The sequence below is a fragment of the Eleutherodactylus coqui genome, chromosome 2, assembly GCF_035609145.1.
Source record: "Eleutherodactylus coqui strain aEleCoq1 chromosome 2, aEleCoq1.hap1, whole genome shotgun sequence".
Taxonomy (NCBI): Eukaryota; Metazoa; Chordata; class Amphibia; order Anura; family Eleutherodactylidae; genus Eleutherodactylus; species Eleutherodactylus coqui.
This window is the reverse complement of record NC_089838.1, coordinates 317375143-317400539: the sequence shown is the minus strand read 5'-3', so window position 1 is coordinate 317400539 and position 25397 is coordinate 317375143. Positions and strand designations below refer to the sequence as shown.

Sequence of the window (25397 nt, the reverse complement as noted above, 5' to 3'; positions counted from 1 at the left end):
CAGAGCGGGGATTCGGGTAAGTACTAAACTGTTTGTTTTTTTTAACCCATCCCTTGTGTTTGTCTCGCGCCGAACGGGGCCTATTGAATAAAAAAAAAAAACATTTCGGCGTGAGACAACCCCTTTAAATGAAACTGAATGACCCAAAAATTCTGCCATTTGTGTATTTCTCTTGTGCTGCAGTTAGTTATGCAGGATTAATAATGTGATATTTAAAAAATAAATAAATAACCCTCACAATTGCAGCGATAGCAATTTTTTGATTTTTTTAAATTTAGGTGTGACGACTAGAAAAAGGATTTTATTAAGTTTTAATATTTTTTATTTTTATAATAATTAAAATCTTTATTTTTATTTAACTTTTCTTTATTAGTCCCCATAGGAGACTTACACCTGTGATCGTTTGGTCGCTCATATAGTATAATACAGTACTATGGTATTGCATCATACTGTATTTTAACAGGCTTCCCATTAAAGATGTACCACAGGCAAATCTTTAATTATCAAACGATCATGGCAGCTCTGGACTCCCCAGGCTGCCATGACACCTGGACGGCACCCATGTGGAGCCATTCTAGACATTTAAATCCCAATCGGGATATTTAAATGCCATTGTCATAACTGACAACAGCATTTAAGGGTTAACTGAGATGTAAGTTATCTCTGATTGTGGCTGTTGCAGGCGGGTGTTGGCTGTCACAGACAGCCGATACCCGCTGTGTACGGAGTTGGCTCGGCTTGGCTCCTGAGTGCATTCCATACATAGTATAAGCTGTGGATGGCTGTATATGTCCTAACTGTGTATGAGTGTCATGAAGGAGTTAAAATGACTTGGGCCAATTCTCTACCCCTTGTTTGCTAAAAAGCTGGTCCTGCACATGTTTTCGCTACCCTGTAGCTAAAGGTATGGTGTAATCAGAACTGGGGCCCCTTCTTGCCAGGGGCCCCACAGCAGTCACATGGTCTGCCTCTATGATATGTACGCTCTTGTTTCTTTATTGTAGTATTTATTTCCATATGTTAATAGTTTGTGGAGTCTCCTTCGGCCCTTTTGACACTTCAGCTGGTGTTCCTCTTCATTCATCTTACAAACATTTGGAGAGTTTTGTTAAAGAAGTTGGGTGACCCATTGGATATTAATAGAGATGAGCGAGCGTACTCGGAAAAAGCACTACTCACTCGAGTAATTTGCTTTATCCGAGTATCGCTGTGCTCGTCTCTGAAGATTCGGGTGCCGCTGCGGCTGACAGGTGAGTCGCAGCGGGAAGCAGGGGAGAGCGGGCAGGAGAGAGGGAGAGAAAGATCTTACCTCTGTTCCTCCCCGCTCTCCCCTGCAGCTCCCCGCTCCGTGCCGGCACCCGAATCTTCAGGGACGTGCACAGCGATACTCGGATAAAGCAAATTACTCGAGCGAGTAGTGCTTTTCCGAGTACGCTCGCTCATCTCTAGATATTAACATATGCAAATAAATACCACTCTTTATTTCTGCTCAGGTGTCCAATTACTTTGGGTAGGATAGTGTACAAGGAGTTTCAGATAGTGGCTACATATGACTATAAAGTACATAAAATGAAGGGTCCAGCACCGGACCTCAAAGGCACAGTTAGGGAAGATTGGCGGGGTTTGTGCCCTTGGTGGTGGACACTTGGTAGATGCCAAAAGGCCACTTTACCTTGTTCAGGGCATTTTTCATACAAAAGTAGGGCAAGAAGATGAATCTTTGGCCTTGGTGAGGTGAAGCTTAGCTATTCCTCTTCCAGACCGTACCTCTGAATATGCAGCCTGTGTCACACTACATAGACGCTGCAGCAGAGGGTTTAGTGGAAGGTGCTGCTAGATCCTTCATCCCCGTGTAAAGAGAAGCAGGTGACTTGTCTTTGGCATTGTGCTACGGGAAGGTATGAGGATATTTGTATGATCTCACTTCCTCAGATGTTTCATTCTCTGCAGTCATCTTATTAATAGCCAGTAAGTGTGAACATATGACACACGCTACTCTGTAGACCTCCTACTTTCCCAGGTGAAGTGCTGCCAGCCTTCCTCTGACCAGGCCATTCCTGTCACTGATGCAGAACCTGCCATCCAGGAAATGTGTCACCAAAGGGACATCTGCCAAATGATTACATTGTTAACAGATTTAACTCCTTAAAAATTCCAAATCCCTTTGTTGCTGAGAGGTGGGTTCATGGGGTGATATCCTAAACTTGTCATATGATGAGCATATATAGGACTGCTGCTGGAATGACCACAGCTGTATGTGTAGAATGGAGGTGCTGCACTGTTATGGCCACCACTGCCATCCTTACACCCTCAGTGCATATTTAAATAAAAGTCGTGACTGTGTAGAAGATATTTTCCAACTTTCTGTCCCAAAATCAGAGAGGTTTTCCAGGAATATCCACTGGTAGTCTATTCCTTGGATATTCGCAGGGGTCGGTCTGCTGCTCTGCTGGGGATCCAGGGCATCTGAAGCTATGAACAGGGATGAGCTCGGCAGTACAAGCCGCAGCCACATGTACAGATGCTGCTCGATGTGGAACAACAATGAAGGGGAAAGTAAAATTCAGTCATGACTGGAGCAATTTTTCCACCAAAAAATTAATTAACATGTAATTTCTTTTTAATAGACCTGACTAGTCCAGAAACCAAAGCAACTTTACTATAAGCCTTATTTCAGTTTTGTACATTCTTCTTTGAATCCTCTGAAGGAAGCCCGCAGTATAAACTAGGGAGTGTTTCCTCCAGGTGCCCTCGTTATCAGCATCTATATATTTTTATTATATTATCCTGATTCTTTTAATACTGTGTAATTGTACATGGGTATACCCTGAATGGTCCCTTTATTAGAGCCCCTGGCCCTTGCATGATTGGAGTTTCTATGTATGGATGTTAGACTAGTGACCCCAGAGTGCATCATATACGAGATCAGTTTTCCGTGGATCAGTTTCAGTGTGAATCCACAGGGTAAAATCCAGCAATCTGAGTGACTTCCAACGAGGCCGGTCATTGGTGCTGGACTAGCCAGGGCCTCACTGCCAACCATGGGGGGTTTCTCATGCAGTGGTGTGGAGAGTATACCGAGAATCAGTGGCTGGCTGACAAGTTTTAGGGGAGGGGGGGGGCACAATCACACAGCACTGACCCATGATTAGAGACCAACAATGCAGATGGCCACATGAAAGCCAAACCATGCCCTCACACTGAGCAATAATTAGTGCAACCATTAGGCAAATATTGTGCGGCCAATTGCTACTGTGGATGAATGTAATTTGGCAGTGTTCAGCCAGCTGCATTATGTGTTTCTACCATTAACCTGTTTATCTATTTACCATAACATGGTACCAGAACCAAGAACTATATTCCTTCGCTATATGGCAAGTTTCATACAAGCAGATTACAGGCACATTTTTGTTTGCCAGCCTGTCCAGCGGTCTACTGACCTGAGCTCATAGCATAAAAGAGGCAGATCCTAAGCTGAGTGGTTATACAAAGACTAATATTATCACCATACGCCATGCGCAATCAGCTATTTCTATCAGCCTCATTGAAATGAATGGAGCGGCAATGAGTATGTGCTCCGTTCTGAGTCACATAATTTCAGGCAGAACTGCAATGCAGAAGTGACGGTAAGTGAGGCAAAAGGGACCCTTGTTCTCATGATCGGTGGGCTTCCCCCACTGATCTCAAACGTCTGAAAGCGCCCCCTTACGGGAATACCTCTTTAATAGTGCTTTCAAGAGCCCCCTTAATACTACCCTCCAAATAGTAATTGTGCCAAATGTCAACCTAAAGCCTCATTCACATGGGTGATGCGATTTCACGCTGGCCACATCGCGGCAGAACATCACATTACAAAAGAATAGCCACAATCAAGTCCAGCGATTAATTAGAGTTTTCTGAACCATTTACATGGGCGTATCGCAGGTGAAATACGCTGCAGTGCAGAATTCTATCCGTCAGCAGAAATCCTAGTGATGAATTCTAATGCTTAAATAGAGCCAGATATCTTCTCTCCCGAGCGCCGAACGTAGGTAAACTCCCCCCCCCCCCCCCGAGAACGTCAAAAAAATAACGAGGCAGATACTAATTTAGCTCATTTGGAGGAAGAAATTCCTTCCCGACTCCATAATGGCAGTCAGCATAATCCCTGCATCAACGTTTTGGAGCTAGTTCCTACCTGACTCCAAGACCTGGATCAACAACCCCGCTGGTTATTTACTGTCTATATCCTCTAATATCATAGCGCTCTAGAAAGGCATCTAGTCCCTCTTAAACTCCTCTATGGATCTTTCCATCACCACGTCCTCAGGCAGAGAGTTCCAAAGAACCCCCTTCTGTGTTGGTGATGAAAACCCCTTCTTTCCTCTAGACGTAGTGGATGCCCTCTTGTTACCGTCGCAGTCCTGGGTATAAACAGATCATGGGGGAGATCCTTGCATTGTCCCCTAATGTATTTACACATAGTTATTTGGTCGCCCTTTTACAGTCTTTTTTCCAGGGTGAATAATCCCAATTTTGATGCCTCTTTGGGTATTCCAGTCCTATCACTCCGTTTGTTAACTTAGTTGCCCTTCTTTGGACCCCCTCAAACACAGCAACATCTTTCCTGAGCCCCGGTGACCAGAACTGTACAGAGTATTCCATGTGAGGCCTGACAAGTGCCTTATATAGTGGGAGGATAATGTTCTCGTCCATCGCCCCTATGCCTCTTTTAATGCAGACCAAGACTTTATTTGCTTTTGCAGCAGCTGACTGGCATTGACTGCTCCAATTAAGTCTACAGTCCACTAGTATTCCCAGGTCTTTTTCCATATCACTTTTCCCTAGCAGTTCCCCTATTTAGTGTATATTGGTGACATCCGTTTCTCCTGCCCATGTGCATAACCTTACATTTATCAATATTGAACTTCATTTGCCATTTTCCAACCCAACCCTCAACTTATCTAGGTCCGTGGTAAAATGATGTCATTGCATGGCCTGCATCGGGATGCACCATCATGTAAGTCCCGGTGTCAGGCTCTGAGTGCCTGCAGGTATCAGGGTTGCCCTGTGTTCTTACTTGTGCGCCAGCTACAGTGAGGACGCTGACAGATGGAAGTGGCCACAAACGCCAGGCGGTCTCAAACACCCACTGGGGGTCCAGCTTGGGGGGTATCTGTCACCCTGCCCCTGAGTCCAGCATGCCCCTGTCGAGAATGGTGTGATTGAGGGAAAACTTTCAGCAAAAGGGGATCCTGTGAACAGAAACAACTCATCACTAAAAGAGGTCAGAGGATGTCAGGAATCATGCTGATGAACATACGCTGCATATTCAAGTAAATTACAGCTGGATATAATACTTGTGTTCTAGTTAGCATGTTTGAATGCACACTTCAGCACTTCTTAGTACATATGAGCTATGATAGCAGACAACCGGTACCACTGCTGTCTTATAGAAACGGAAAGTAAAGACTCCAGTGGGCAAAAATTGGATCACAGCAGTGGAAAAACATTGCCTGGTCAGATGGATCCAGATTTGTGTTGTACCATGATGATGGGTGTCAGAATGTGGCACAATCGATGAACACTTCCTGTTGGGGGTCAACTGTTAAAGCTAGTCTTGGTGGGATTAATGGTGCTGGGAATATTTTCTTGGCACACCCTGAGTCCTCTAATCCCTGTGGATTGATGCCATGACAAAGTGCTGACATTCTGTAGGTCAAAGGAGGTCCAACGTGCTACTAGATGGGTGTCTCTAGTAAAGTGGCCATTAAATGTATCTAATGAGTAACGGATAAAAGCGTATTCACTTGTATTCTTTACCTGTACACTGTGACCACAATGAATATCTCCAACGTCTACGTCCATATTGTATACTTTCTCGTCTCATTCTGGCACATGCTTTGATCTGTTGTATGTTTTGTCTAACTATTTTACATAGAATAGATTACACTAAAGATATCTTGTCTTGTCTTGGTTTCTCTCATTGTGTTTCCTTGTCTTCTGCAGGTTTACAAGTTGTCCTGAAGTCTATTATGAAAGCCATGATTCCTCTACTCCAGATTGGGTTGCTCCTGTTCTTTGCTATTCTCATCTTTGCTATCATTGGACTTGACTTCTACATAGGCAGATTCCACAATTCTTGCTATGAACCTTATGGAGGTGAGCCTGGTCCATCATACTATCAAGTAGACCTATGACCTTAGTAATTGAGCTTTTGGGTGGGCAGAGAGATATCAAATTAGACTTGAGTTCAAATTGGAATGGATCTTCACCTTTTTGCCCATTTATTTGAAGGTAGATTTTCTATCCTAATGGGAAATGTTCTGTAGCTGTTTTCTTTAGTTGCATCTCTCAGTTGTGGTCATTAGTTATGTTCTTTATGTAATGCATCAGTGCCATGACCGCCAACTCGGCTGCCCTTCCTCCCTTGGTAGCTGCTTTCCCATCTGGGTGGGATTCCAAGTCTTTCCCCATCGAAATCCAGCTGTCACTGCCACCCAAAGGGTGTGCATGTGTGCCTGGCCACCTCTTAAAGGGGCCAGCATGCTCCCAGCTTTCCAGTCCCCAGTCAATCTGGACAGGCTTGACTTTATTTAAGGCTGTTCCCTACACATAGAAGTGCCTGAGCAATTGTTCTTCTAGCGTTTGAAGACATTATGTTGGCTTTGCCCATTTTACTGGTTTGACCCAAGTCTGTTAGACTCTGTCTTCTACTTTCTCCACTCCTGACGTCGGTTTGTTATTCAACTACACTTTCTTTGTCTGCTGCCTGCCCTGAAATTTGGTCTGAGCAATTGTGTGCAAAAATTCCACCTGTCCTAAGATCGGCTCAGTTCTACGACTATGACTGTCAAAACCTAATGGTACTGAGTTTCAGAAATCGATGTGCTAGAATTCCGTCTGACTTGTCCATGTCTCTGTTTCACGTTTATGTCCCTAGCTATACCCTCCGATACCACATTGCTGTATACCTGACCAAGCAGCATCAGATAGCTCTAAATCAAAACTATTTCTGGGGTACCAGTGTAGTGTTCCCCACAGCAAAGACCAGATCATGACTGATGGAGTTAAAGGGTGAAAAACAGGAATCCCAGGTGCAGCCCTCAGATGTGGCCCTAAGTCAAATTGGTTTAGAGGCACAGTGGATCCACAGCCGCTGCAGTGGCACTATAGTTGTGCTCTTTAGATATGTTTATTCGTCATCTTTAGTTATGTGCTTTAATTGTGTTCTTTAGTTGAGTTTTTTACTTGAGTTATTTAGTTGTGTTTTTTAGTAATGTTTTTGAGGGGTTTATTTTAGTTGGGCTCTAAAGTTGTGTTTTTTGGTTAGGATCTTTTATATGCTTTGGTTGTATTCTCCAGTTGTGTTTGTTACATGTACCACCTTCTGAGAGTATTTTCAAATTTTGTGCATTCATCCTGAAATATTTGGCTAATCATTTTAAGTTCATTCTTCATTACTACTGAAAGCTGATTATTTGACTATCCTGGCAAAGTCACCATTTATATGGTTAGATTTAGACTACATGCTACCATGTGCAGTCATCAATGTATGCACCAATAAGTAAACATACTGCCAGTGTTGGACTGGGGTGATCAGGGCCCACTCGAAAAATTAATTCTGGGGGCCCAGTATACCACTGGATGCAAATATTACCTGATCCCGTTTCACAAATTCCTCACCACTGTATTCTCCATGTACTTCAAAAGAAAGGTGGCTGCATTTGTATGTTTCCCTGTTTCTACTGAAGTATATGGAGAATGCACTTCCATTTACCCAATATATGCGGCCTGTGGAGGGTAGGGGTGCTGCGAGCCCACCCTGGCCCAGGCCTCACAAGGAGATTAATTTCTTACCCTGTGGGCCAGCGCAAACCTGCATGCTGCCTTGCTTTGCAGTGCTAGAATCCTGGGTTCCAATCCATCCAAGAATAATATCTGCATGGAGTTTCTATGTTCCTCTCACACACCAAAAACATACTGATGGATTAATTTGAAATGTCGATTGTGAGCCCCAATATGGACAAGATCTGGTTTAAGTGATGCCAATCCCTGTACAATGCTGCAGAATATGTTGGTGCTTTATAAATAAATACAATAAATATTTTATAATGCTTTCTCTGTTCCTCTTTAGATGAAATACAGGTGGAGGGTCTCTGTGGTAATGATTCATCATCGCGGAAGTGCCCCCCTGGCAATGAATGCTATGCAAAATGGGAGGGGCCCAATAATGGCATTACCCAGTTTGATAACATCCTGTTTGCAGTGCTCACTGTATTTCAGTGTATAACTATGGAGGGTTGGACAGATATCTTGTACGATGTAAGTATATGCTGTGCTCACTATATTTCAATGTATAACTATGGGGGGCTGGACAGACATTTTGTCGAATGTCAATAAATATATGTAGAATACAATAAATTAAACGGTCATGAAACATGCTAAAAGCAAACTGCATTTCCAAAATGAAGAGTTACATTTTATTCCTGGCATTGATGCTGATATATTCTGTTCCTGCACTGATACACTTGGGTCTGGGAGCTGGACTTACAGCTAGCTCGGCTGACAGCTGGTGCTGAAGAGGCACGATGAATAGCTGCACATACGTGAGAGCTTAATGAGTAGGAATTTTGCAGAGTCAGGGTAAAGAGGGAAGAATGGTGAGGGACAGAGAACAGGAGACGCAGAGGGCTAGATACAGACAGAACATTGTGGAAAATTTACAGAATGAGGGTATGCTGGCTTCCGAATATAGCTTTAACTATTGGGTTACAGTTCAAACCAAAGTAAAGAAAGATGAAAGGTAAAAGGATGGGAAAAGAATAAAAATGCATCAAGAATGTAGATCAATAATATACAGTATGAATGGATAGGATGTAGGATAAGGTATAAATGGGGAGAAATGGATGGTAAAGAGAGTATGCATAGACAGAGATGGGTAGAGTAAGAATGGAAAGAGATAAATGGAGACACTATGAATGGGGCAGGTCTGGGCAGAGAAGACAGTATGAATGAACAGTGATAGATCTTGGAGAGAAGTTGAATGCATACAGATATGTGTGGACGAGTGTATGATTGGATAGTAATGGATATAGGAGAGAACATGGATAGGCAGAGATGAATGGAGAAGAATAGATGATGGGATAGGATGGAGGACAGTGTAGGAATGGACAGAGATATACATAGTAGAGACTAAATGGGCAGATAAGAGAGCATGAATGTGCAAAAAGGGATATAACAATGAATAGACGGAAAAGGATGAAGAGGAATGGTATGGATAGATGAGAAGGTGTAAACCTATAGAGACAGATGTAGGAGTATGTACGAATGAACATATACAGCTGTATGATTCAATAGAAGTGCAAGTGAGAATATGAAGTGGCAAAGAAGAATGGAGAAGAGAGTATGGAATGATGGGGAAGGATGTGGGAAAGAGTATGATTGGGTACAGATATACAGGAGAGAGTCTGAATGTATAGACGTATATGTAGGAGAATGTAGGAATCTCGCTACTTATACTCTCTCCTACATATCTGACCATTCGTACACTTTTATATCCATCTCTGCCCATTTATACTCTCTTCTACATTCATCCCTGCCCATTCATACTCTCTCCTACACATATCTCTGACCATTCATACTTTTACCTGTATCCATCTTTGATCATTCATACTTTTACCTAGATCCATCTCTACCCATTGTGGCAACCTGGGGGTTACTCGTTCTCTGGGATCGCCATCTTCTCCATTCAAGAGGGTTAGCACCACACCACCAGTTTTATTTCACACACAGCAAACACATACTGGAACATAAAACAATTTCAGGGTTTCCAACCCGTATGGTCCCCATTACTATCCCCCACCCGGGATGTCTGGAGAACCTCCTCTCCTGTCAGATATGTGACGAACCCTAGTCTAGTTCATGTCAGACCTCAGGCTTCTGGTTCCTGAAGCTGCTAACGCAGCCTCTCACTCTGGCTTTTAGCCAACTTACCTCTGAGTGTGGCAGGAACTGATACTTTTATCTTACTTCCTCCCAAATCCACAGGTGTTCTCTCTTATTTCTAATACCTGAATGCCTGTCTACAGCCCCCTACATGCCATTCTGTGCACTGCCTTGCCACACAAGTCATACTCTGTCCTCCATATATTTCTGACCTTTCATATTTTCTAATACATCCTTCTCTTCCATTCATATTCTCTCCTACATGCTTTTTCGACCATTCATACTCTTTTCTTCATATATCTCTGATCATTTGCACTTCCTACCAAATATAGCATATACTATAGGAATGTTCTATATCACCTCTCCTGTTCATAGTGCAATTAGCATGGGTGTATCATGATTAGCTTAATCGTGTGGATAAGGATGATGAGTTTACTGTCTAAACTGAAAGTAAACAGCTCCAAAGTACTGATAAATAGCCTCCCTCCCTCTGTGATTTCTTGTGATGGTGCCATTGAATAACCCACCTTGGCACATGTGGCATACGGTTTTGAGCTCTTATTAGTACTTTAGGGGCACAACAGTTCCCCTCTACAATAGTTTAGGTTTGGTAGTACATCGTACAGATAAGGTAATCTAAGGACATCTGTCCTCACAAAGGGGTTACTGTAAGGCAGTCACATGACAGAGATGTCTGGATGTTGGGAATGACGCAAGCCTGATTTATAATAATGGTCGAAAAGAATGGTGTGAAAATACTGGCGAGTTTTTCCTAAATCCCCTTTAGGCCAAATGTAGAGAAGAGTTATTATAGCGCTGAAAGGGAACAGAAATAGAAAATGGACCGATATCTGTAACACCAATATCTGCTTTCAGGCGAATGTAACCAAAAATTGGAGAGATATAGTTACAGAAAATACAATGTGCCGGGACATTAAGCTGCTGGAAGACAGAGCAGAAGAGTGATAAGATGTTACTACTGCCATTGATTTTCTATATAGTCTAAGCTAATGCCTGTGTGAGTGACAATGTGTGTGACTTGGGCCGAGCAGTGGTCTCCTCTTTGCTCAAGGGCAGCATGATGATAGAAAGGGAAATGGTTCTGCCCTCCCTCTCCTCGCCATTCTCTGACAGGAGAGCCGCTCTCTTTCTTAGGATGCTTTCTCTTGCCAGTTATATTTTTAGCATCAAGAAACGGGCACAGGAACCTTTCACTGCACACGTAGATAAGTGCGCCACCCCCATCCCCCTGCAGGGACATAAGCGAGGAAGGGGGTGACCCTCCCACTGCTAGAAACCTGCAGAGCACTTCCATTCAACACTATAAATGTCATGTATGCTGCATTATAGTATCCAAATACTGTATTATTATGCTTAACTATCACTGATCTGTTATTACATAACCCCCATGCTATAACTGCCCTATATTAATCACTAATCTTTGAGAATATAGCTCACTCATCCTATAACTGTATATATCACTGATCTATATTATATAACTTCCATCCTATAATTGCCCTGTACCAGTCACTGATCTGTTATTGCATGACCTCCCCTCCCCATGCTATAACTGCCCTGCATCAATCACTGATCAGTGAGTATATGGTCCACTTCATCCTATAACTGTATATATTACTGACCTGTTATTATATAACTTTCGTCTTATAACTGCCCTCTATCAATCACCATTCAATGAGTGTATGGCCCCCCACATTCTATAATAGTCCTGTATCAATCACTGATCTGTGAGTATATGACCCCCACATTCTATAATGGTCCTGTATCAATCACTGATCTGTGAATATATGACCCCCCCCCCCCCCATCCTGTAACTGCCCTGTATCAATCACTGATCTGTGATTATATGACACCCCTTTCCTGTAACTGCCCTGTATCAATCACTGATCTGTGAATATATGGCCCACCTCATCCTTTATAACTGTATATATCTCTAATCTGTTATTACATATCCTCCATCCTATAACTGCCCTCCATCCTATAACTGCCCTGTATCAGTCACTGATCTGTTATTACATGATCCCCATATCCTATAAGGCTGGTGTTACACAGGTGTAAGCACATTTACCTGCGCATTAGAGCATTGAGCATTTGCATGTTTTACTGTACATTTTGTGCACACAAATCGTGTACATTAGCGTGCGCAGAAAAACACGCAAGCATGCTCCTATTCATTAAAATAGACAATTCAAGTTATTAGTACAATATGTGCTATTTTTTTGCACAAATTCGCAGGAAAATAGAGTGTTCTTTGTATTTTTTACACAAATGAAATGTGCACACAAAATACAAGCATTTGAAGAATCCCATTGAAACCATAGGGTTCTATTTACTGCGTATTACGCATGCAAATTTTGCGTGTGCAAAATGCTGTGAAAATACGTTTGTGTGACACAGGTCTTACTGTCTTGTATTTATCACTAATTTCTTATTACATAAACCCTTATCGTATAGCTGTCCTGCAGTTATCACTAACTGTTATTACATGATCCTCATCATCTAACTCCCCGATACCAGTCACTGATCTGTTATTATATGACCTCTCATAACTGTCCTGTATTTATTATTGAGCTGTTACTAAATGTCCCCCATACTACAACTGCCCAGTACCAATCTTTGCTCTTTTATTATATGACTGCCTTTTCCCATAATTGTCTTGTATCTATCACTGATGGTTTATTACATGACACATTCAAATCATAACTATCTTATATCTATCACTGTTTATCTATCATTTGTTATTAAATTACCTCTATTCTCTATCACTTAGTTAATGTTGCATGACCTCTATTATAACTGCTTTCTATCTATTACTAATCTGTTATTACATGATTCTCTTTATGCTATTACTGTCCTGTATGTATCACATGTATTATTACATAATCTTATCCTATAGCTTTCCTGTATATATCCCTGATCTAATAATACATGACTCCCTTAGCCTATAACTGTCACTGACCTTTTAATTCCATGACCTCATGTCTAATAATTGTTCTGTATCTATCACTGATTTATTATTACATGACACCCTCATCGTGTAACTGTCCTATATCTATCACTGATCTCTTATCATAGCCGGCCTTAGCTATGTGAGACTTGTGTGGTTGCACAGGGTGCCGTCCAGCAGCTTGTAGGAGGGGGTGACAGCGGGTCGGGCAATGGAGTTGAGCTGTGGAGTATTCTGCTTTGCTTGACAGAGGTGAAGGAACTTTGGACTGGAATGGGCGAAGGGCTACATTATTTAGTGGTGGTAAATAGAGGATTCCATTACTGATCCTTAGTACAATATACATATATATTTTTTCTTATGACAAGTAGGGGGTAAGGCACCAAAAAACATTTTTTGCACAGGGTGTCCTCTAACCCATTCCTCTCTTTTATTACATTACTTCATCATCCTATTCCTATCTTGTATTTATCACATCTATTATTACATGACCCTCCATCCTATAATTAACCTGTAAATATCATTAATTTGTTAGTGTACTACACAACCCCTTTGTACTGACCTGTATGTATCACATCTATTATTACATGAGCTCGTATCCTTTACTTCTCATTGATCGTTATTACTAGACCCCTCGTCCTACAGCTGACCAGTATCACCGATCTATTACTAAATGATCCACAGGAATTTAATGTCTATGGCAGATCAGGAATTGGGTTCCGGTTTAGACGCATGGATGCAGGTCCCCAATAGACTAATCCGAAGAATAGATCGTTGATCTCTATGATACTTGTGATTATGAATGTTCTACAGACATGCGGCTTTCTGTGTAAACGGCCTTCCTTACGTTACCTTTCTCTCCTGTTCAGAGCAATGATGTGTTTGGCAGCGCATGGAACTGGCTGTACTTCATCCCTCTTATTATCATTGGCTCCTTCTTCATGCTTAACCTTGTTTTGGGTGTCCTTTCAGGGTAAGTGTATATGAAATCAAGGCTGGAAAATAACTGCTTTGGTAATACTGTATGTGCACAAGTATAGTATATACTCCATCTTCTGCTATTGTGACTGGAGGAATCCTGTAGTTTCCAGCATACAATCTCCATAAAGAAGAGGCACTATTCCCCTACCATACTTACAGAATGAAGTTAGTATACAGTATACTGTCCCCTCTGTTATGGTGACTGGAGTAATCCTGCCTATCTAGTGAGGAGGAAGATCATTTATCTTACCTTTTAAAGCTATAGCTGAATACAGCAGGTTCGCTCAGAAGCATAAGAATACCGAGTAAAGTTTGTGTACTGTACCCCCTTCATTGCTGGTGGCAGTGGAGCGTCTAGTCTACAACAGTGAAGTACATATACTATCTAGTGGCCAATGTGAAAACTGGATTGATGAGGCTGTCCAGTTGTAAACTATTTATGGCCTGTTCTCAGGATAGGTCATCAATCAGATTAGTGTGGGTCCATCTCTCAGTATCCTTGCCAATCAGTCATTTGTTGGGCAGAGTTCTGCAGGAAGCAGACAGCTCCATTATTACTGCAGTGGCCAGGCTTGGTATTGCAGATGAAGTTTCCATTCATGTCAATTGGAACTTTACCTGTAATGCCAAACCTGGCCACTGCACTGGGAACGGAGCTTTCTGCTTCCTGTAGAAATCAATTTAGTGCACAAGCACACCGGCACAGAGAACAGCTGATGGGCAAGAATCCCAAGAGATGAACACCTGCTGATTTACTACTGAAGACCGATCCTGAGAATAGGTTATCAATAGTTTAGAACGGGACAACCCCATTAATTCAAAATGTATTTTTCTATATATGGAAACATGCCTTTTATATGACTTGTTACAATGGATCATAGATGAGACTTTTCAATAGAAGTAAAAATCACGTATATATTCTGTCTTATACAGAGAGTTTGCCAAAGAGAGAGAGCGAGTAGAAAACCGTAGAGCGTTCATGAAGCTAAGGAGACAGCAGCAGATAGAAAGGGAATTGAATGGCTACATGGAGTGGATTTCTAAAGCAGGTAGGTGACATCCATCCCTGTTTTTTGAAGCTTTCTCATCCAGTCACCACAGAGGCTGGCCCCTTTTTCATCCGCGCAGCAGACTATACTGCGCAGAATCAGTCTTTTACAATGGGACCCCATGACATTGTATGTCTATACAGTGGCATACGTCAGAGCTTCCCATCAGAGGTATACGTCGGGTCCTGACACATACCGCCGACAAAAGGCTCAGACACAGGATGCACAAAGATACCAGTGTGAAGGCATAGTCTCTATACAATATATGGGGGTCTCGTGAAATAGCTCTGTAATTGATTAATTGATGTTCTCCTAAATGAAGGTCTGAAAAGTGTGGCAATAATTTATTCTCTAGACTGTTGGGATTTATTACGCATAAACAGTCACTACTGCCCCCTGCTGGCGCATGGGATATCACAGGCAGGAAAAGACCAGTAATACTAGTACAGGATAATGCCAATAGTTCACACCATTAGCCAGGCATCAACAATCAATATCACATTACTGGCTGACGTGTGACCTCAGATATACCGCACCGCTTAGCGTAGCAGCTCCCACAATGATTTTTTTCCAAGTGTTCTTGGTCCCAGCTCTGAATCAGCGGTTCTGAATATCACGCTTGCTTAGCATTAATAGATCAAAGATGTAAATTTTGACATGTATTAATTACCCATGCTGCACGCCTATGCTCTTATTGGTATACATTGGCATATTAGAAACCTACTAGAATCTGCAGTACAGCAATATATTTCCGAACAACCTCAAGGCGATGAGTGCAGGGAACTCAGGTGAGCAACCACAAATGGCGGAACTTCAGCACCCGACTGCAGTTGGTGAAGGTTTTAAGGGGATTGTATTTGCTAGGAAAGTTTGTAAAATGTTGCTGGGGCGTTATATCTTGCACCCTTGTGCCCCGGAATTCCAGCTCAGGGCTGCAGATAACAGATGCGGCAGACATTTAGGCTGGTTTCACATATTCTGTTTTGATGCAGGAATGGATATGCATGAGAGAGGTAGAAGTCTTTCACCTATACTTTTACATCCCTTTTGTCCCACTCCTAGTTTTGGGTCAAAATTGCATTTGAATCCATCCTCAGGCCTCCCTCACACAGACTTTTTACAGTATTTAGCGCGGTCTTTTCAGCGCTGCGCTAAACGCTGTACAACGCTCCCATTCATTTCAATGGGGCTGTTCACACAAGCATCAAAACGCTGCGCTTTGACAGCGACGCATGTTCTATCTTTGGCAGTTTTCAGCGCTGCGTCGCCCATTGATATGAATGGGCAGCATTAGCAGCGTTGCTGAAAACGCGGCACAACTTGGTGCCATGTTCAGGGCAGCGCTAGCTACAGTGCCAAAAAAAAGTTATACTCAGCGATGCTGGCGCCGTCCGGGTCCCTGGTGCTGCTTCCCACGGCACTGGGCACTTGTCAGGGGATCTTTTGCTAGTGATGGGGTTTGAAGACCCTGCCTCCAGCAAGAAATTGCTCTGGTCTTGAAACTCCATTACCAGCAAGAGATGCTCTGCAGGCACAGACAAGTGCATGGTAGCCGGCAGGGACGACGGACGGCGCCTACTAGGTGAGTATTTGATTTTTTTTCCAGCCTCCTTGGCTGTGTTATCAGCTTTGCGTTGAAAAATGCCGTGTTTACTGCGAACGCCTGTGCGAGGGAGGCCTTGGGCGGCTTTCACACACAATCAGATTTTTCATCAGTATTACTTCCACATTTTTTTTGTATGTTAGGCTCTGGCTATTTGGCGACATGAAGATCGCAGTGCCACATTGCGATGTAGCATAAATGATTGTAAAAGATGTCGTGTTGCAACGCATGGCCTAACAGGACTGTGACACAACAGTTGCAGAAAATCCAAGTCAGTCGTAATTTGTTTGCAGTTTCCCCCATAGAGATCAGCGTGACCTGTCTGCCGTTTGGCTGTTTTTAACAACCAAATTGCAAATCTGAAACAGCAAGTTGTTCACGCTGCCCGACTATACTGAGGCTGGACGTCATGCGAAACATGTTGCTGTGTAGCCCTAGTCTAATAAGCAAACATTGCTAATCTATGTGGCTGTTCACACGGGCAGATAAAAATCTGTGAACGTTTTAATTATTTAATATGAACTTCTTCATTTATATTGCAGATGTAAAATTGAAGTCTATGGAGAGCGTTTATGATCTGTGTCATCAGTATTGCATCTGTTTTTCGTCTTCTCCCTAGTAGACGGCCCATCACTGTTAAATACTGATGACATACTGATACAATATCGCCCATAGGGGTATCTTCAGATGTGACAGAATTGCAAGTGCATTTGTGCTGCGGATTTCACACTGCAAATCTGCAGGAATTTAGAGTACATTTGGATGAGGTCTTCAAAACCCCGTCCACTTGTTCAACATCGGTGCTGAAATATGGGCATGCCCAAGATTTTCAGATCTGAAGCTTGCTCAATGAAAGGGTATTCCAACGACTCAAAGTGAACGCTCTATCCTTCATAAGGCGAAAACACGTAATTTTGCTATATAATGTTATAACTTGTTTTACAAAGCTGCAGAGATATCACTTTACTTGTGGTCTTCCATCCTGCTTATTTCTCCATTGGTCCAATGGTTACGACCTGTATGCTCAGCTCTTTTACTGGTCAGGCATGCTCGGTACCTTCAAATACTGTGATGACGACACAGTTTGTACAGTTGTGAATTTGCACTCGTCAGTAACTGGCAGTGGGGCATTGTGGGAGATGGAGTTTTTGCTCTTCCCTTCGGCTATTGTAAAGAATAATGTGGCAATCTGTAGCTGGCTGTAAAGCAGCGGTGGTGCCGGTCAGGGAAAAGAGGCACTGGAGTTCAGTTAGATGATTTAGCTGGAAGTTTATAATATTGGCAAGAAGTGGAAACAGTCTCTCTGTGGATTTTTATCGCAGATTTCACCCCTTTTAAATGCAGTGCAACACATGTAGATTTTGCTGCGGAATTACAGAAAAAAATAATGGCCATGTTTGCCTTGTGATGAGCGGTGATCCAGGAGATCAGCACTCGTTTTTCTGACTTTTACACAGGCTAATTCAGTCAGTATGGGGGGACGAAAGATCGTTCATACAATTGTTCGTCCTACCCATACTGCTCCTTTGCCGTTGGTAGAACGTCCCCTGTTTGCACAGAGAAATGTGCCACCAACAATGGTGGTGATTTTTTTTGTGCCGCATGAAATATGCAATCACTTGACAACCAAGCGTCTGCTCGTTTGTTGGCTGATCGGCAGCAGCTTCACACAGCTCTATACTCATCAAACTAACGCTCTGGCCTGATCATCGGGCTGTGTAAATGAACCTTAAAACACAAAGTAACTTTGCTTATAAGGTCAGTTAGGACCTTTAATAGGATCAAAGATTTGGTCCTTCTGATTAGACACAATTTCCAATTCTTTCCATTCAACCGTTTCCGACTCTTGGATACTCTGTAGGTCAGTGCTCTCCATACTTTTCTACTCTCTACAGCTGCTTTCAATTGCCTGATGTCCATTCCTGTGTCCTCCTTAATGGTGTCCAGCCAACGTGTCTTTTGTCTTCCCAGTTTCCTTTTACCACTGACCATTCCAAGTAGCATTTTGTTTTTTCAATGAATTCGGCCTCATCATGTGTCCAAAGTCTCTGTCTTGTGATCTTGCCTTCCAGGGACACCTCTGGGTTGATACGGTCCAGGACAGCTTTGTTGGTGAACCTAGCGGTCCAGGGTATTCGTAGAAGTTTTCTACAACATCTCAGCTCGAAAGCTTCAATTTTTCTTCTGTCTGCTATCCTCAATGTCCACGTCTGATAGCCATATGTTGCAATTGAGAAGACGATGGCTGTGATTAACCTTCGTTTGATGAAGACTGAGACAGCCTTGCACTTCCATATTAGGTCCAAGCTCACCTTGGCCGTACACCCCAGTTCTAATTGCTGCTTCATCTCACCTGTTGAGCTGCCATTATGATTGCTGAGTGACCCAAGAAATACAAAACTATTAACCACTTTAATTTTCTCATTGTTGACCTTATGTGGACTTTCTTGTTGGTAGGTCATGATCTTTGTCGTCTTGATGTTCCCAACTTGTCACTTTCTTCTTTCAGCTTCAGAATCAGCGACCAGGGTCACTACCAGGGTCGTATTGTCTGCGTATCTTAGATTAGTGATGATTCTTCCACCTATTTTCAACCCATTACCTTTATCATTTAAGTCCAGCTGCCTCATGATCAATTCTGCATAGTGGTTGAAAAGAAAATGAGAGTATATGTCTTGTCCCTTTTTGATCGTGAACCATTCTGTATACCCCTAACTGGTTCTTCTTGGCTACTGTGGCTTCTTGATTGCTATAGAGGGACCTGATGAACATGATCAGGTGTGCTGGTACTCCTACCTCGCTCAGTGCTTCCCAAAGCTTATCATGCTAAATGCAGTCAAAAGCCTTGATATAATCAATGAAACACAGGTAGAGCTTCTTCTGACACTCTCTTGCCTTTTCCATGATCCACCTCAGGTTTGTGATGTGGTCACAGGTCCCGCTGCCCTTGCGGAATCCAGTTTGAACATCAGGAAGTTCCTGGTCAAAGATATTGCCCAAGTGCATCTGAGTGATTTTCAGAAGCACCTTGCTGGTGTGGGGGATCAGAGTAATTGTTCTGTAGTTTCCACAGTCCGTGACATCGACCCTTACTTGGCAGTGGGATGAAAACTGATCTTTTCCAATCCTTTGGCCATGTGCAGGTCCTCCAGATTCTACGGCATAGTGTTATCAGTGCAACTCTTGGGAGTGCTTTGAGCAGCTCTGCAGGGATTCCAACGATGCCAGGTGCTTTGATCTTTGCCACTTTACTTTCCAACAGGTTTGGTTCTAGATGCCGCCATGTTCCTCTGGGTGGTCACTGCTGGCTCCAGTGTATTGTTCTCCTGCATATTTTTTCCATCTCTTTTTGGTGTCCTGCTGATCGCGGATTTCATTCCAGTCATGGTCTTTGATGGCTACTTGGCGGGAGGAGAAAGGCTCGCTCACCTGTTTCACAGTGGCAAATAATTCCCTGGTGTGACCCTTTTTATAGGCTAATTCAAGGCTCATGCATTGGGTGTTCAGGAAGTTGTTCTTGTCTTTCCAGGATTCTTTTTGGAATTTGGCATTGAGTCGCCTCACCTCGTCCTGCCTTCCCTTAGCCGCTCTCCTCTTATCAGCAATCTGGAGGGTGGTTGGAATTATCCCACTGCGAACTGACTTCATGTATGGCACATATTCTTGAGTGGTCTCAGTGATGTTTCCCTTTATCTCTGCCCAGTTTGTTTGGGTCCCCACTTTCCTGCCTGAGCGAGTCAAACCTGTTCTTCACCTCGACTGCGTATTGTGCAGGGATCTTGCTGACATCAAATTTCCTCTGTATGGCAGGACACTTGAGCTTGCATAATCCACAGATTGTACACGGGAGTCATGAAATCTGTTGGCACTGCTGGTATTTGTAGTTCATTCTACTTAATTTTTACTGTTTCCTACTTCTAATCCTCTCTCTTCTTTATTTGCTAATTGTTTGTATTTTGCCCTCTGCAGAGGAGGTCCTTCTGAATGAAGATGACAGTGATGTGGAGAGACTGCCTTATGATGGTAATTCAGCTGTTGGTGCAGGCAATTGGGTGATGTAGGAAACGTGGGCAATTATGACATAAAGGAAACAAGATACCAGGACAAGGCATCTGAAGTCGGCTGTACAAACATATAGCCATCTCCCTTGACCTCCCTATAAATTTATACACGCATGTTGGCATCTTATATCCCATAGAAACAGAGGACCGGCCAGGTTGAAATCCAGTGTGCCCCATCCTTCTTTACCTTGACATCTGACGATGGGGCAGTTACAAGGTCCTCATATACATTTTAGATCTTTAACTGGTACCAACCAAGTCAATATTGAGACAACAAGTATTCCGATTTACCACCAAAAACCAATAAAAATTTTGAAGCACGACTAACAAGATGACAAGCATGTTGACCAATGGAGTAAGTTGCTTGGAACATAGTGCGGCACATTCACTGAGACGGCGTTTCATATGCAGGTCTTAGTGAAGTGCCTGCCGGGAGTAAAGTGCGATAAATTTATTAAACGGAACCTGTCAATAGGTGCAAGCTGCCTGAACCACGGGCAGCATGAACCTGGGACAGGTGTGCATGGTGCCCCAATGTAAGTGTTATTCAGTAACGCTGAGCCATTTCAGAATAAACACACTTTGAAGTTTGACTATTTGACTCTCTCTGCTTGTGTAGGGAGAGAGCAGTCAGTCAACTTGCTGCTGCGCGGAGAGCCTAGCGTGGCCCGGCGCTCTGACTCGACAGCTGCATTCCAGAGTTAAACGGGCAAACTTCAAAGTGGGCTTATTCTGAAATGCCACAGTGTTTCTGAATAACACGTACATAGGGACACTGTGCAGATTATTCCGGAGTTCATGCTGCCTGTGGTTTGGGCAGAATGAACCCAGTGAGAGGTCCACTTTAAGAGACGCACGCCTCTTAATAAATTTGTCACATCTCTGGCTGTCCATGCGCCATAGAGACAAATCCTGGTGTAGATTTGTGCTATAATTTATTGCAGGCTTTAGCCTAAATTCTAGCAAATATTACAGCCCGCAGGAGGCCACCACCTCCCATTAAGCCATGCTCGCTTTCAGCCAGTTTTTTCAAAAGTGGCAAGAAAAAGTAAAAGTTGCAAATGTAGTATGTGCCATAATAAGCTTTTATTTTAATATCACAAAAGTGGCGCAAATGACTTAAAAGGGTTGTCTGGGATTGTTTGGATTTCTTCTATTGATCGTGGGGGTCCACTATTTGGGATCCTTACCAATCAGCTGATTCCTGACACTGCTGTCAATGTGGTCAGCGTTGGAAGCAGATAGCAGTGACAACATTGCAACGCCCCAGTTTGGAACTGCAGGTACAGTTGCTATTGATTTAATTGGGAGCTGTGCCTACAATACCAAACAGGGCCGGTGCACTATGGACAGTGCTATCTGCTTTCAGCACTGTCTGTAGTGACAGCAGATCCAGGAATCAGTGGGCATCAGACCCCCACCAATCATCTGTTGATGACCTGTCCTGAGGATAAGTCATCAATAGAAAAACTTCAAAAAGTCCCAGGTAGCCCCTCTAATAAATCCCCCCAATTATTCTTTAGGTCCCTAGTATTCCACTATGTGTGAATGCGGTTAAGAAAACCCCACTCCTGTACTGAGTGGCCTTGGAGTCTTGTCTCTGGTTACAGGGGGCATTTAATTGGGACATTTGCAGCAAGCAGGTCAGCTTTCATAGGAGACTGTGCAGAATAAATGAAAGAGAACAGCTTCTGGTGTTACACTTTGACCAAACTAAAACAATGTGTTCTCATATAAGAGTCTTTTTCCAGAGAAGGAGTGATTAGATGATTATTTCCTCACTTCACTACTTAGGCTCTTTATGGATTCTACGACCTGGTTGTTTAACACCTCAGATGCCATGGTCAATGCCGACTGCGGCACCTAAGTGGTTTTTACAGAAAAAAAATATTTTTTTCTGTTACACAATGTTTTATTAATGAAAAATAAAATGAATAAAAGACAACACAATTGTTACGTCTGTATTGGTAACAACCGCTACTAGCAAAATTAACAGTGAACGGCATAAAACTCTGGCAAAATAGCCGTGTTCTGTTATCCCGATTCCCAATAACAGTAATAAAAAGTAATCAAAAAGTTATATGTGCCGCAAAATGGTACAATTGAAAACTACAAGTCATTCTGCATAAAACAAGCCCACACGGCTATGTAAGCAAAAAATTAAAAATGCCATACAGTAGGTCTTGGAATGCAGGAACACAGAAAGAAGTCCTAGGGTAAAAAGAAGTGTTTTTCTTGTGCAAAAGTAGAAAAACATAATAAAAACTACATAAATTTGCTGTAATTATGAAAACTTACAGAATAAAAAACAGTGATAAAATTGCTGATTTTTTTTTTTGCATTGTCCCCCCCCCCCCCCCCAAAAAAATGGTTATTAAATTATTCAGAATATCATGTGAAACCCTAAATGGTTTCTATAAAAATTACAACATGTCCTGTAAAATACAAGGTCTCATACAGCCACATTGAATTAAGGATGAAAAAGTGATTACCACTGAAACACAGAGGGAGAAACAACAATTTTTTCTGGGCCTTGAGGCTAAAATTACTTACATCACTAAAGGGTTAAAATGCATTTAGGGCAGCTGAATTATGCACCAATTATATTTACCTAAGATATAAATTAAAAATCTGCAATAAAAAAGTTTACATTTAAGAGGGTTTTTCCAATTTTAATGTGAATAATAAAGAATTAAAGGGGTTATCTGGGATTTTTATGGACTTTTACTATTGATTACCTATCCTATATTCAGGATAGGTCATTAGCAGATGATTGGCGGGGGGATTGGGATCCCCACCGATCAGCTTATCACCAAGTATGCCTTCAGTATGGACAGCACTGGAAGTACATAGCGCTGTTCGTATTGCAGTGACCTTGTTTGATACTACAGGCACAGGTCCTATTGAAGCTGTGCCTAGAGCATGAAGCGGGGCCGCTGCTTCCAGCACTGTCCACACTGTCAGCTGATCAGTGCGGATCCCGATCAGTGGAGCCCTGCTGATCAACTAATGATGACCTATCCAGCGGATCAGATAGGTAATCAATAGTGAAAGTCCATAAGAGCCCCAGACAACTCCTTTAATCTGTTTTTCTGCCTAACAATATTACTAAACCAAGTAAGGTATATTTGTACTCTTTAGGCATTGTGTGAAACCGCTATATACTGTATTTGTTGTCTTATATATTAATATATATTCCTTCTGCTTATCCCAGGAGCCCTACGGCGACCCACAATCAAGAAAAACAAAACTGAGCTACTGAATGCCGATGAAGGAGAGGAGGCAATCGGAGATATTGCTGCTGTGGGTATGTGTCCAGCAGATACGCTGAATGTTCCACAACGGAACAAGTGAGCCGTGCTGCAGTTCCTTAAAGGGATTCTGTCGCCAGGTTCATGAGATTTGACATGTACCTGAGCTCCGAGTCATGGAGACGGGCCTTGCCCACTTCTCCCGCCCGAATTATGCAAATGGCCAGCTCTCTCCCCTTTTGTGTATAGAGAGAGAGCTGTCACTCTGTATACTGCGGGTGGAGGGAGGCCATCGTGAGTCGCCTCTATGACTTGGAGCTCAGCTGAGAGTCAAACGTCATGAACCTGATGACAGAATCCCTTTAAAGACGTTCTCCACTTCAGACAAAGCCCTTCTGTTAGAGGGATTCCGTAACAATGTTTTTCCCTGCTGCCCTCAGTAATCAGCTACAATCTGTGGAAGAACCTGGAATCAAGTGTCCATTTCTCCTGCAACGTCATCACATGAGAAATAAAGAATTGCAGAGTACACCATGAAATCCATGGGCCACCATACAATGCACGGATGTAGCAGGTCCTCCAGAGCAAGAGATGGCTTTTGTAGCTATTCTATATAGTGGCTGATAGATGAGGATCCTGAAGGGAGGACACTGGGAACTTAGCATTCTCTTGTATGGTATATGAAAATGAGGTGTCTTAACCAGGCAAAAACCATTAGAGGGGTTTTGCCAAACGAAAGACATTTATCTATCCCTCTATACACAGGATAGGGGAATAAATGTCTGATCCCTAGGGGTCTCACCGTTGGACTGTCAGTGATTCTGAGAACTGTCCCTCCCAATGCTCCATGTAAATGGAGTGACAATGCGCATAGAACACCACTCTATTCACATGTATGGGCTTGAGAGAAATCAATCTACTTCTGTCCAATAGAAGTGAATGAAGCCCCGCAACTCTATTCACATGGGGTATTTTGGGGACACTTATTAGGATTGTTTGGGGGTCCAAGCTTCAGCCCCCCAATGATCAAACATTTATCCCCTATTCTGTGTATAGAGAATAAATGTCATTAGTGGGAAATACCCTTTAAGTTCAGTGAGTAATGATCTTATGTACTAGAAAGTTATACCTGATGTAGATAAAGGGTGAGAAAGAAAGACCTCTTGAAGGGGTTGTACCAGAATTTCAAGTTATTTCCTATCCATAGGATTGCTGATTGGTGTGGGTCTCGTGTCCCCCGTTCTCACTGTAGGGTTACTGCGCACCCCGCAGAGAGGAGGAGACTGAATGAAGTGCTGGTCATGCACCAGCACTCCATTCACTTTCAATAGGACTGACTAGATACCGGGGTGACATCCACTCGGGTATTTCTGTCAGCCCCACTGAAATGGGGCTCCATTGATTGAGAAAGAAAGATTGGTGTTACATTCGTGTGGGCTAGTGAGCACCGGGCCTACACGAACGTGACCCAGATTGATAGGGAACACCAGGTGAACTAGCACAGATTAAAACCTCTATCTTCTACTAGGGTAAGTGACACAAAAGCTACCTGAGCGGGGA

General features: G+C 42.8%; 1 protein-coding gene across 1 annotated transcript in view; it reads left to right on the top strand.

The window, feature by feature from the left end:
- CACNA1A (calcium voltage-gated channel subunit alpha1 A) overlaps positions 1 to 25397 on the top strand; it is a 266456-nt gene that overhangs the window by 91762 nt on the left and 149297 nt on the right. Inside the window, exons 5-10 of the mRNA XM_066593712.1 lie at positions 5989 to 6141; positions 8117 to 8304; positions 13762 to 13865; positions 14807 to 14922; positions 20495 to 20548; positions 23801 to 23893. Of these exons, the coding sequence (XP_066449809.1) occupies positions 5989 to 6141; positions 8117 to 8304; positions 13762 to 13865; positions 14807 to 14922; positions 20495 to 20548; positions 23801 to 23893 (708 nt within the window). The remainder of the gene's footprint in view (positions 1 to 5988; positions 6142 to 8116; positions 8305 to 13761; positions 13866 to 14806; positions 14923 to 20494; positions 20549 to 23800; positions 23894 to 25397) is intronic.